Raw genomic sequence first — 13715 nt, 5'->3', positions numbered from 1 at the left:
CAATTCAAAAACTTTAAAACAGTTCAAACTAACATGATGGATGCTCTATACTTCTAAATACAGTTTCCTGCATGACACAGACTGGTGGCATCATACATCCAGTCTGTGTTGGCCTGATGAAATAGGCTTAAAAGAAATAACTGTAAAGAATTTCAATAATTTATTAGGTATTAAAACACAGCTGAGACATAAACATGAAACACATTATATTATAATAATTTTATTTCCGATTAAGTACTGTAAATATGATCTGGAATATGTTTTCAATCAACAGTCTCAAATACACTGCTGCAATCAACAAAAACATGCTTTAGCACCAATACAAACTAATACTTGTACTTAAGTATATACCTCGCCAAGAAATTTAGAAATGGTTTTCATATTGACTGAGCTCATTATAAGCTATATATATATTTTTAAAAAGTTATATATTTGATGGTATGCATTTCTTAAATGGTTTTCATATTGACTCAGCTCATTATAATCTATAATTCTTTTTAAAAAGTTGCATATTTGATGGTATGCATTTCTTAACATCTGATCTTTGCTCTATTATATGGATTTCATTTATTTGTTGCAACAGTAATCTCAGAATTACCAGCAAAAGTTAGAGGTTTTTGAAGCACTGCGCAGATTCTCTTCTGCAATGCAATGCAAGACCAGTTTGACGAATGATATCAATGTTTTGATTTAATTAGCAAATGTTAACAAAAGGTTATGGCTGCCACAGACTTGATAGATTCCACCTAAAAGTTATTGCTAGCACAGTTTAATTTTATAATCCATATCATTTGGATTACTTGTAATCACAAATGCAAATTTAAGAGTTTTACATTGCCATTATCAGCCTAAAGGATAATTAAGTAAAAAATGAAAACATTTATTAAGGCTTCAAAAAGATCATTTTCTAGTTGGACAGTTGTTAATTCTGCGCAACAAAGCTTTTACGAGATTCTCCAAACTGCCAGTAAAAGATACAGCTCTTTGCAGCATTATGTAAGTTCTTCAGTAAATAGGTGCAAGATCGTAAGAAGAAAGCAAATAATTGTTTTGATTGATGTGCAAAAGTTATCAAAAATTTACTTTAACCATATACTCGATATAGCCCACTAAAAAGTTACTGCTAACATAGTTTCATTTTAAATGGTTATCATTTGATTTTTTTTAAAAATTCAAAAATGCAAATTTAAATGTTTCTGCTTGCTGTTAAAAGACAGTTCTAGAAATCATCAAAACATTTGTTAAGGCATTGTATGTATCATTTTCCAGTTGGACTTATGTCAATTTTGTGAGATAAACCTCTCATCATCTGGACAGGTAATCAGAGATCATGGTGTTTACAGATTAGCTCTTTCCTTTCCACCCTGGCATGAAGATTGTGTATAGATATGTACAGAACCCTAGAAAGAAAAATTGCAACATAAAAGAAGTAATCAGTGCTTTTTACGCAGGAATTCTTTTAACTATTAGGTTTTCTTTAACTAAGCCACTTTCCTTAAAAATATATATATACTATCACAGATATAAATACAGTTCTCTTTAAAACAATAGTTTACTGATGGAGTTTGTCGTTCAATAAAAATGTATTTTTACTCATTTAATGCTATTATCCCTAAAAGAGAAATGTGAAACAGTAAAATTATCAATTCATTCAAAGTGGAATCTTACCCAGCACTACAGAGTTTTAGATACTAAAGCAGTGATTCCCAAAGTGGGCAGTACACCCCCCCCCTGGGGGCAGTGGAAAGATCCAGGGAGCAGTGAGGTGTAAAATGGGTAACAGGGGGGCAGTGGAAGGAAAAGGGGGCAGCTGGGGGCTTTCAGTCAATACATTGGTGAACAAGAAAGGCAAGGGCAATCAGCAGCCTTTAGGACCATGGTGAGGATGAGGTTGTATGAAAATTCTTTTCAGGGTTGTGATGGTTGTGGTGTCATCCCACTTATGGTGTCATTCGATGCAGCCCACATCCCCCATACCACCTAGTGACATCTCTAACACAAGGCTGGCATGTGTGAGAGGCTTCTCAGTCACTTCTCAACAAGCTACTTAGCTGCTGCTTCCAAGGTGGCCAGGTAACAAAAGGGAGTAGTGACTGAGATTAGTTATCATCCCTTCAGTGGCTCCCCTTTCCCTTCCGTATTCAGTATAAGCTTCTGTTATTGATCTTTAAAGCCCTGCATGGGCTGCCCCCTCTTTATTTATCTGATCTTCTTTCTCCATACATTCCCACTCGTACCCTCCATTCTGGTAGTCAAGGTCTGCTGTCCCAGATTAGGAGCTCCACTGCCCTATCCTGGATTCATCCATTTTCACTTGCTGCCCCTCACTCCTGAAACCTTCTTCCCCCACGAACATTGGTCATCACTTCTTTGACCACTTTTAAATCTGAGTCGAAGACTATTCTGTTCAGGGAAGCGTTCCCAGGCACTGTGTGATTATCTATCTGATATTTGACTGGATAGTTGATGTTGATGTTTTTAAATGTTGCCTGCTTATTTTAACCAATTCTATCTTATATTATTATTTATTGTTTTATACGTATTTTGTAGATTGTACACCATTGGCAGGTTTCATTTTTATTAATTTGATCATTTGTATGTATAGCGCTATGTATATTTACAGCGCTATAAAAATAAACTATAATAATAATAATAATAATAATAATAATAATAATAATCTTTTGAATGTACAATACAACAGTAGACCTAATATCAAGAAATATGTGGGGGGGGGGATGCCTTGATAACACAGTTACCCAAGAGGAAAGAGGGTGGAGCATATAATAAATTAAAAAAATCACTATGACTGGGTGTTCAGTTGTACCATCAGCATCAACAGATCAGATAGGATTTTAAGACTGTGCAATTTACTGAAGCCAATCTTTTTACCTTGTTTCTCCTTGCAGCGAGTTGGGGGGGGTATGGACTTACCTGGAGAAAGGAGGGGGAAACAGGCCACAAGAAAAGGAATTTGGGGTTGTCAAAGACTAGGGCCATTGCACAACATCCAGCTCCAAATGATAGACAGGTCACAAAGGAACTCTCAATCAAAGCATCCCCGACAGATGGCCATCCAGACTGTTTAAAGACCTCCAAAGAAGGAGACTCCGCCACACTCCGAGGGAGCGGGTTCCACTACCGTACAGTCAGGAAGTTCCTCCTAATGTTTAGGTGGAATCTCTTTTCCTATAGTTTGCATCAATTACTCCCTTGTGTTCTATTCTCTGGAGCACCAGAAAACAAGCTTGCTCCCTCCTCAATGTGACACTCCTTCAAACACTTAAAGAGGGCTTTCATACCACCTCTTAATAGTCTCTTCTCCAGGCTAAACACACCCAGCTCCTGATGACTTCCTCAGAAGGCATGGTTTCCAGACCCTTCACCATTTTGGTGGCCCTCCTTTGGATACACTCCAGTTTCTCAACATCCTTTTTGAATTGTGGTGCCCAGAACTGGACAGTATTCCAGGTGAGACCTGACCACAGCAGAATAGAGTGGCACTATCACTTCCCTTGATCTAGACACTATACTTCTATTGATGCAGCCTAAAATTGTATTGGCCTTTTTAGCTGCTGCATCGCACTGGTGACTCATGTTCAACTTGTAGTTTACTAGGACTCCTAGATCCTTTAGCACATTATCTCATTAAGCCAGGTGTCCCCCATCCCATATCTATGCATTTCAATTTTTCTGCCTAAGTGCAGTACCTTGCATTTCTCTCTGTTGAAATTTATTGTGTTAGTTTTGGCCCAGCTTCCTAACCTATTAAGGTCATTTTGATTTTTGATCCTCTCTTCTGGAGTATCATCTACTACTCCTAATTTGGTGTCATCTGCAAATTTGATAAGAATGGCCCCTATTCTTTCAGTCAAGCTGTTGATAAAGGTGTTGAATAGCACTGGCCCGACAACAGAATCCTGTGGCATCCCACTAGCCATTTCTTTCCAGGATGAAGAGGACCCATTGCTAAGCACCCCTGGGTTCAGCTGGTCAATCAGTTACAAATCCATGTAACAGTTGGCCATATTTTACTATCTTGTTTGCAAGAATGTTAAAGACCTTACTGAAATCAAGATATGCTATATCCACAGCATTCCCGTCATTTATCAAACTGGTAATTTTATCAAAAAAAGAGATCAGATTAGTCTGGTGTGACTTGTTTCTCTGAAACCTATGTAGACTTTTTGTGATTATGGTGTTGCCTTCGAAATGCTTACAGACTCTCTGTTTAATGATCTGCTCTATAATCTTTTCTGGCATTGATGTTAGACTAACTGGATGATAATTGTTGGGATCCTCTCTTTTTCCTTTTTGAAGATGGAGACAACATTTGCCCTCCTCTAGTTTGTCGAGACTTCTGTTCTCCAGGAATTCTCAAAATGATTGCCAATGGCTCTGAGATTACACTTGCCAATTCTTTTAATACCCTACCATTTGCCTCTTCTTCCTTTTCCTACGGACATACCCAAAAACGGCCTTTTTATTGTTCTTAACCTCTCTAGCAAGCCTGAGCTCATTCTGCACTTTTGTTTTTCTGACTTTACTCCTACACCTACTAGTTATTTGTTTGAATTCCTCTTTGGTGATTGTCCCTTCTCCATTTCTTATATATCTTCCATTTAAATCTTAGCTCAGCTGAAAGTTCTTTAGTCATCCATCCTGGTTTCTTGAGACACCTCCCATTTTCCTCCTCATTGGAACTGTTTGAAATTGTGCCTTCAGTATCTCCCTTGTGAGAATCTCCCATTTCTTCTGAACTCCCTTCTCCTTTAGTATTCCTGATCACCAGTATTTCCCTAAAGTCTAGAATGGATGTCTGACTATGGCTTCTCCTTGCCACTTTATAACAAATTCCAGGATGACATAATCACTCCCACTTAAGGATTGCACCACTTGCACCCCATTTACCACATCATCTCTGTTAGTTAGAACCAGATCTAAAACAGCTGATTCTTTTGTTGCATCTTCCACCCTTTGGAAAATGAAATTGTCTTTCAGGCAAGTGAGGAATTTGCTAGACCTTAAAGTTTTGACTGAGTTTGATTTCCAGCAAAAATCAGGATAGTTGAAGTCACTCATCACTACTACGTCTCTCTTTTCTGAGTGTGTGGGGTGATCTGTTCTAGAAAGCCATCATCCAATTCCTCAGCCTGACTTGGGGATCTGTAGTAGACTCCCACAATAACATCCCTGTTGCTTCCTTCCCCTTTAATTTTTATCCAGCTGTTCTCCACCTGACTTCCAGGATTTAAGTCCTGGATATCTTCACAGGTGTAAACATCCCTGACATATAATGCTATTCCTCTTCCTTTCCTGTTTGGCCATCTTAAATGCTTTAGTCAACAGTCCCTTGTCTTCACCATCACTTTCAATACATCATTCTGAGATAGAATAGTTCATACCTTGTTGGGGCCTTTAGCATTGTGCCTGTCCAAGTGGGCTTGAATGCATGCACCATAATCAGGATGAACATCAGTGAAGTTTTTCACCTAGACCAGTAAAAAAGTCAAAGTACAGAGTTAACTTCTTCTTCACTCCTTGCTACTGTATCAACTCAAGAGCATGCACAAAATACATGTCATTTGCTACTAAGTGGTTCATCTCAAACATCAGCATGTCCAGTTCTCATTCAGTTTAACTACAGTCACCCCTCCTTATCCACAGATTTTTTATCCATGGATTCAAGCATCCACGGCTTGAAAATATTCCCCCAAAGTATAGATTCCAAATAGCAAGCCTTGATTTTTCCATTTTATATAAGGGACACAATTTTACTATGCCACTGTATTTAATGGGACTTGAGCATTCACGGAGTTTGGAACCAAACCCCAGCAGATAACAAGGGCCCACTGTACTGACTGTATATGAATGAGTATTAGCTGTCATGTTATCCTATGTAACTACAACATTATTCAGGCTTCCAGTTTTCTGTGTTGCAGTTTCATAGGCATGCCCCGCCCCCACTAATTTTAATCAAAGGCTTTCTATGGTATGGAATAGGACCAAATTAATCCAAAATATACACAGGTGTCATCCTTATTGTGGACAGAAAGCCTGTGCTAGTTATTCTGTTGTATCCCTATTATTTGGTCCTCATGTTTTAAAGATTTTTTTGAAAAGAGCTTGAACCTTTATGTTCTTATTACCTTTTATCTTTTTACTCATAGATTGGTACTTTTCATTTTATATTTCTATACATCCTGCAATCAGTGTGCAACCTTAAGGACAGTTGATGTCCTTAGAGAAAAATCATGAGACATGATAATAATTCACCACTTACAGCTTTCTTCTGAATGAAAAGCTGAGCATCCTTAAGATGGCCTGCAATGTTCTCACACAGCCTCTCACGTTCCTCCTCTGTCAGTACTTTGGTAAAGAAATCTCGTACCTTTAAACAAATGTTGAAGACAAACCCTTTATTACAGATGTATCTTGTGTTGTTCAGCAATGTATAACCCTTCTGAAATAAGAACAAAAACTGTGGACTTCACAGTGTATCATTAATAATAAATAAATAAATAATTTATTTTTATCCCACTTTTTACCAAGCAATCAAAGCAGCGTACAACAGACTAAAATACATTCATATATACACAGTACTCCCCGTTAAAACAAGATTAAACAGTATAAAACTAAAACTAACATTTTAAAATCCAGACAATAACCATGGGCAGAGTTCGATAAATGGGAAATCTTATTCATGGCCGAGTATTTTATTCCGGGAAGGCCTGCTGGAAGTGATCCATTTTAATGGCTTTTTAAAAGCTCTCTGGATTGGTAATTTGACGGATCTCGTCCGGCAGGTCATTCCTTAAGTTGGGAGCGGCTGAAGAAAATGTCCTCTGGGAGGTTGCCATCAATCTGGTCTTTAAGGGTTGTAGTAAATTCCTCCCAGAGGACCTGAGTGTATGGGGTGGGTTATATGGAAGGAGGCAATCCCTTAGATAGATTGGGCCCAAGACATGCAGGGCTTTAAAGGTGATAACCAACACCTTGTACTGTGCCCGGAAACTGATAGGCAGCCAGTGGAGTGACTACAATATTGGAGTTATAAGGTCACTCCTTGCTGTTCCTGTGACCAACTTTTATCATCTGCCATTAACAAAAGGAAGAAAAGGAACGGGCATTGGGGTTGTCCTTTAGATTTCTCTCAAGTTTACAATTTAAAAAATGTTTGCTTTCTAGCACTGGCCCACATATCAAGCTACGTATACTTTATAAAGTGCATGCCTACAATTCATCACTCTCTTTAGCAAAAGTAGCTGCAGGGGCCCAATCTAGCACAAAAAGAAAAGTTCACCCTGGATTTGTTCTCAAAGACACTATTTGCTGCAGTATCACTTCTGACTCAACCAGCAGTTTCAGATTATGTTTTTTTTAATTTGGAAAAATGCATGTGAGGGGACATTGCACTCTGCCTCACTTACTAAATGGGGGTAGTTACTAGGTGTAGGTGGGTTCTTTAAAGACTAGTATGGGTACCACTTTCTGAATACAGAAATAGTATAGGTAAAACATAGAGTTTTCAAAACACTTAATAAGAATCTGCTTTATCTCAGTCTCCATGTCCTCCTGCAAGTGTCACAAGTTGTTGTCACAATTATTATTTCACAGTTAACATATTTTATATTGAGCAATAGTCAACCAATGGGAGTTACAATTTTAGTTTGTGTTTACTGACACAATATTACTGTATTTTTTATTCTTAAAAACTTAATACGATAACTACAGTAAAAGAATACTGTACAGGTAAATACATAAATGTCCTGGTTGAAGAAACCTGGAGTGATGGGAGGTATGTAAGATATGAAAGTTTGTGAACAACTACTTTAAAAAGAGGGAAAAATTGCTCAGGCATTTGGGAGGTATCTCAAAGGAATTCTGACAGTCAATTCACTCGATTAAAAAAAGAAAAGAAAAGAAAGCTTATACAGACATCTTGTTCCCAAAGCAAGATAACTGGTCACTTCTGTTCTGCTTACCTGAGACACATTATCTTCATTTGCGCTATTGAAGCGCTGTACATCACCTGAAATATTTGCACGGGTCTCCTTCACAATGGGCTGGTCCTCAGGGCCAGTAAAACTGTTTGGATAGTAGTTTGGAGCACCACCTAGAAAAAAATTACTTATTTTACCATTACATCCTATGAGCATGGCAGAAAGGTAAAACAATTTTCATGGAGAAGGTCTGAAATGGTCCAGCCACTATCTGAACTTGGAAATACAGTCACCCCTCCTCCTAACTCGTGGATCTGGGATTCACGACCTCGAATACTCACAGAGGGGTGACATCCTTTATTTCTAATGGGCCACGCCCCCACGGCGTACACCCTGCACGCACTCACGGACACTCGCCCCATTCAAGCCTCTGGGACTTGGATATGCCAAGCCTCCGTTATCATGGGGGGGGGGGGCTCGAATTGATCCCCCGTGAAAATGGAGGGCCAACTGTGCTTTTGTATGGAAACATTTTCAACAGTAACAGAATCAAAATCCTGAACAGTTGTCATTTTAGGAATTGGAAGCAGGTAAATATAATAGACTTTAAACAAGGAAACTTGACTGCATCCTTTTGAAGAGCTCTTCCAAATGTTACTGTGCAATTTTAAAGAACTGCTTCCAAAAGTGGTAACACAATTACCTTGGTTGTCAGAAATGCACATGAATCCATCTCTCTGATAGTTGGCTACTCGAGCTCGGTATGGGCAATTTACAGGAATCTGCAAATAATTGGGCCCCAGACGATGTCTGTGGGTGTCAGGATAGGAAAAAAGACGCCCCTAGAATAAGACATCAAAGAGGAAAGTATGACAGTGGGTAACCTCTGTTTCAACTGGTTTCAGACTGTCATTCTCTGCTTTCTGTCCTGCACAGTTTTAATCATGGCAATTACTGTTGTTGTTAACTGCCTTCAAGTCAATCTCAACCCATAGTGAAAGACTCCCTGTCCTCCACTGCTCTGTCCAGCTCCTGCAAACTCATTCTCATTATCTCTTTAACAGTTAGTCCATCTAACATGCAGTCTTCCTCTCTTTCTAGTTCCTTCCACCTCCAGGCATTACTGTTTTTTCTAATGAGTCCTCTCTTCTCATGATATGTCCAAGTTTTGTTATTTTGGCTTCCAGATAGATTTCTGGCTTGATCTCCTCTAGGACCCATTTGTTGTCTTTTTGGCTGTCCATGGGATCCTCAACACTCTTCTCCGGCACCACATCTCAAATGACTCGATTTTCTTCCTCACATCCATACATGGTAATAGGGAATAAAATGGCTTGTATGATTCTAACTTTTGTGCTCATTTGCATTTCAGGATCTTTTCTAGTTATTTCATAGCCACCCTCCCCATTCTTAATCTTCTTCTGATTTCCTGGTTGTAGCCCTGTTCCTGTCAATTGATTCTTTAATCTGCTGATGCCCCAAACACCCGTCGGGCAGAAAAGGTGTAACTACAGTGGACCCTTGTTATACGCTGGGGTTTGGTTCCAAGATCCCCCGTGTATAACAAAATCTGTGTATGCTCAAGTCCCATTAAATATAATGACATAGCAAAATGGTGTCCCTTATAAAAATGGAAAATCAAGGTAAATTTATACTTTTTTGGAATATTTTCAAACTGTGTATGCTTGAATCCGTGTATAAAAAATCTGTGTATAAGAAGGGCTGACTGTACAAGAATGATACCAAACTAAAAGCAGACCTGCTAGATCAGATCAAAGGGGTTTCAATACTTTAATACAGTTCTGCTTTCCAATATGAGATGTTTTAGAGTGCTAAATTCTATTATTATATAATATTTTCTCCCTAAATGATTTTGGTTTAGAATGAAGGAGTTCCTTGGTTTATGAATGTGATAAATGTAAGCCAAATTTATATAAACTGATCATGCCTGTATTGGCTAGTCTGATAAGCTGAGTTAACCTCTATGGGAATGTTCTTCTATATTTTGGAGAAGTATCCCTGAGCTGTAAAACATGGCTGGAATTCCCAACACAGTGATATTTCTCAGTAGAGATCTTATTAAAGAATGCCATTTGTAATGAAGAAACATTAAGGAACATATACCTGCAACATTTTATCAGGACTTGGTTCAATTCCTGGGGGCATGTTGCTTGGGTCAAAGGCCATTTGTTCCACCTCAGCAAAATAGTTGACAGGATTCCTGTTTAAGATAAGTTTCCCCACAGGGATGAGAGGATAATCCTTGTGAGGCCAAATCTATAAAATGAAACAAACATAACAGTCTTCTTTCATATCAATCTTTCCAGATTTGAAGAGCAGAGATATGCCAAAATTTCTTCTCTATATGCAATATGTGAGAGAAGGTTATACAGAATATACTTACCTTAGTTAAATCAAAAGGATTGAATGGAAATTTCTCAGCTTGTTCAAATGTCATAATTTGAATATAGAAACTCCAAGATGGATAGTCTCCATTAGCAATAGCATTGTAAAGATCACGCAGACCATAGTCAGGATCTTCAGAGGCCAGTCTGCCTGCCTCGTCAACAGGAAGGTTTTTGATTCCCTGGTCAGTCTGCAAATATCAAAATAAATCTATGTGAACTTCCATAATAACAGGCTTAAAAAAGTCTAATTCTTAATGCTCGTCCTGACTCTCTGGATGGCAAGCTTTTGTATGAGATAGTAAGTGTTGGCAACAAGCGTATATCCAGAGATGTACATCCAGGAAGACCTCATGTTTCATCTGTAAGGCCATATTAGCCATCCCTGATCCAGTATTCATATGGCACATAGAGAGTGAGACAAGTAGCTAATCTACAGGGGATTAAGCATATTACTACATTAACATTTTTTAAAAAAAATAGAAATAGATAAGAACTCCAGGTTCAGCAATTAAATGATAAGCAAATATTCTTTTTAAATTCATAAAGCAATGGGTATAGGATTTGTTGCTTTGCAAATTAAAACAAATGGGCATTGACTTATTTCATCACTAAATAAATAATAAATAAATCACTAAATAAATAAATAATCACAGGTGTGGCACACCTAAGACAGCATAAAGCTTTCAAAGGCCCAAAATATTAAAGGGAAAAAAGCATGGGGACATGTAGAGAAACTATATTACTAATCATAAAAGTCATGACAAGTATGCATAGTGTGTCAGCTTGTCATTCTCAAAACTCCAATTCCATGTCTCTAAAGGAAGAACTATTGTGACAAAACCAGGATGTCTGGACCATTCCTGTCATTAAAGATTTGGGACAAAAGTTTATCAGTTCAAATTATTACTATATAAGATGTCAACTAATTTATGAATAGCATCTGAAAGTCATAAAAAAAATAACTGTCAAATTCCAACTAATCTAATGAAATAGACTGCTTCTATGAAAGCCGATGTTATAAACCTCTTTCTCTCAGTTTGTTTCAAAAGTGCATTTTTATTTATTATACACCTTTTAAGAAAAAAAAGAGAAACAAAGAAGTTCTGTTACAAGAATACACACACACACACACACACACACACAGAACTGAAAAACATTAAAACAAAACACATTTATATTATAGAACTATACCACCACACACGAACAAGTGACAAAAATGACACTAGATTGCCCAAATCAATTAAGAAAATATTTTAAACATAATCCTGGTTTATAAATATGACATTCTTCAAAGTAAATTCTAAACAGAAAAACTGCAGTGCTTACCTTTGCATGAAATTTGCAGTACACTGCTTTTCCACTAGCGTTGACTAGCTTAAAAGTATGTGATCCATAGCCATTCATGTGACGGTGTCCATCTGGAATGCCACGGTCACTGAACAGAAATGATACCTATAAAGCAGCAGCAGCAGCACAATAACAACAACCTTTATTAAAATATTTCATGATGGTGGCCCTTCATGAAAACTCAAATAACGAAAACTAGGTACTTGAGTATTATAGCCCAGTGTTTTTTAAGCTATCTGATGTGGGGAATCAGCAGTTATTTTTTTCCCATTGTGCCTATATTTGTTCCCATTGTCTAGAACTATTTGTTCTCTGGAAACTCTTCAGGGTCTTGATGGCTCAAGACTGACACTCAGACATCAGTAGCACTGTGATAGACTTTGATTATTTCCCCCTGTAATATTAAGGACATGCTTTCAACCATATTTTATAGTCTCATAGTCTCATAGCCCATAAACCTTTATCCTGTCTCAACAGTGCAATCTCCTATTTTCACCTAAAGCACCTGAGGGGACAAGACAGTTGGACACTTTATAAGAAATAGTACTTCTATTTCAAAACATGCTCCATGTTAAGGGGAAGCTTTCCTTCCTTAATGAGCATCCACAGTGGGACTAAGCATAGTTACCTAATATAGGTCCAAAACTCATTGCAGAAATAATCCACCTTGATACTGCTTTAACTGCCCTGGCTCGATGCCAGCAAATTCTGGGAACTGTAGTTTTATGAGACATTTAGCCTTCCCTCTGATGTTACAATAAAATACAATTTCCAGTATTCCCTAACACTGAGCCAGGGCAGTTAAAGCAGTCTCAAACTGGATTATTTCTGCAGTTAAGATGCATCCCTGGTATGAAATTCTCCCTCCAGGGAAATACTGTGAGGCTCTCTTATAACATATAATAAACTCAAGTTCTGAAAACATTTAGGAGAGTATTTTAAATCTGGCAGTCCTGATTTTTTTTTAAAAAAAATCTAGTTGTGCTATGCTATTTTGTTATGATATAATTAAACTGCTTTTACCAGTTCTAGCAGGAAGATTTGCTTTTTAATTTGATAAACAGAATCTTAAAATCAAGTTGCAACAGATAACAGAAACAAAAAATACTATGCTTTGTTCTCTACATTTTGTATTGCTATAATGAGACTTTTTATATGCAAATATCTACACACCCATATTTTATTTACAAACTCTTAACACAAACACACAATATAATTCTTTCCTATCCCTTTGAGCTTTCTGAAAAGAGAAAAATTTATAGCAGGAAAGAATAAATCAGAACAGCAAATGTGTGTGCACTCCTGTATCTTGCTTTATCAGTTTAACACCCACTTAGGCCACCACCCTTTACAGGTAACCCAAACACCAAAAAAGCTAAGCCATGGGGACCTAATAAGTTACTGTCTGTCCATCTTTTTAAGAGCATGCCACTCACAATTTGACAACTCTTATTTCTCTCCTCCATTTTACTAGTTTCCTCCAAGAAAAGGCAGGAGAGAAAGAAATCAAATGCAACAGCAGAAAGCAAATTATTCTTTTTACTATCTTTTTCCTCTGAGCTTCTTCAAGATGCACTTGGTAGATGAACAAAGCGTGTTTGTAGTTTGCAAGGAAAAGGGGGGGGGAAGCAAAAGTAAATTGAAAGAAGATAGACCCTACCTGGTGCAGAGACTCAGGGCGAAGGCTCCAGAAGTCCCACACCATGTCTGGATCTTTCAGGTGAGTCTGTGGATTCCTCTTTTGGCTATGGATAAAGGATGGAAACTAATAAAAACAAAATACAAAGATATCATTAAAGTTCTGTATACATAGTTACTTCTGTTTTATTTAATTCCATTGTATTTGTATTCAGTTCAGTCTGAAATCATCTACCTGCAAATCAAAATCTATAAAAATTATTTTGGCCTGCCAAGAAAGAATCATAGAATCATAGAGTTGGAAGAGACCACTAGGCCATCCAGTCCAACCCCCTGCCATGCAGGAAATCCAAATCAAAGCATCCCTGACAGATGGCCATCT

The 13715-nt window shown here is 37.7% G+C and overlaps 1 protein-coding gene across 2 annotated transcripts in view; it reads right to left on the bottom strand.

The window, feature by feature from the left end:
* Positions 1–204: 204 nt before the first annotated feature.
* CAT (catalase) overlaps positions 205–13715 on the bottom strand; it is a 71939-nt gene continuing 58428 nt past the window's right edge. For both annotated transcript variants that reach the window (XM_042453950.1, XM_042453960.1), the window contains exons 5-13: positions 13356–13460; positions 11675–11800; positions 10345–10536; positions 10065–10217; positions 8644–8782; positions 7983–8113; positions 6281–6388; positions 5403–5489; positions 205–1400 (exon numbers count right to left, since the gene is read on the bottom strand). In XM_042453950.1, the coding sequence (XP_042309884.1) occupies positions 1338–1400; positions 5403–5489; positions 6281–6388; positions 7983–8113; positions 8644–8782; positions 10065–10217; positions 10345–10536; positions 11675–11800; positions 13356–13460 (1104 nt within the window). In that variant the 3' untranslated portion in view covers positions 205–1337. The remainder of the gene's footprint in view (positions 1401–5402; positions 5490–6280; positions 6389–7982; positions 8114–8643; positions 8783–10064; positions 10218–10344; positions 10537–11674; positions 11801–13355; positions 13461–13715) is intronic.

The sequence above is a fragment of the Sceloporus undulatus genome, chromosome 1, assembly GCF_019175285.1.
Source record: "Sceloporus undulatus isolate JIND9_A2432 ecotype Alabama chromosome 1, SceUnd_v1.1, whole genome shotgun sequence".
In the NCBI taxonomy this organism is placed as follows: domain Eukaryota; kingdom Metazoa; phylum Chordata; class Lepidosauria; order Squamata; family Phrynosomatidae; genus Sceloporus; species Sceloporus undulatus.
The sequence above is the reverse complement of the archived record's forward strand: the minus strand, read 5'-3'. Positions and strand labels throughout refer to the sequence as shown.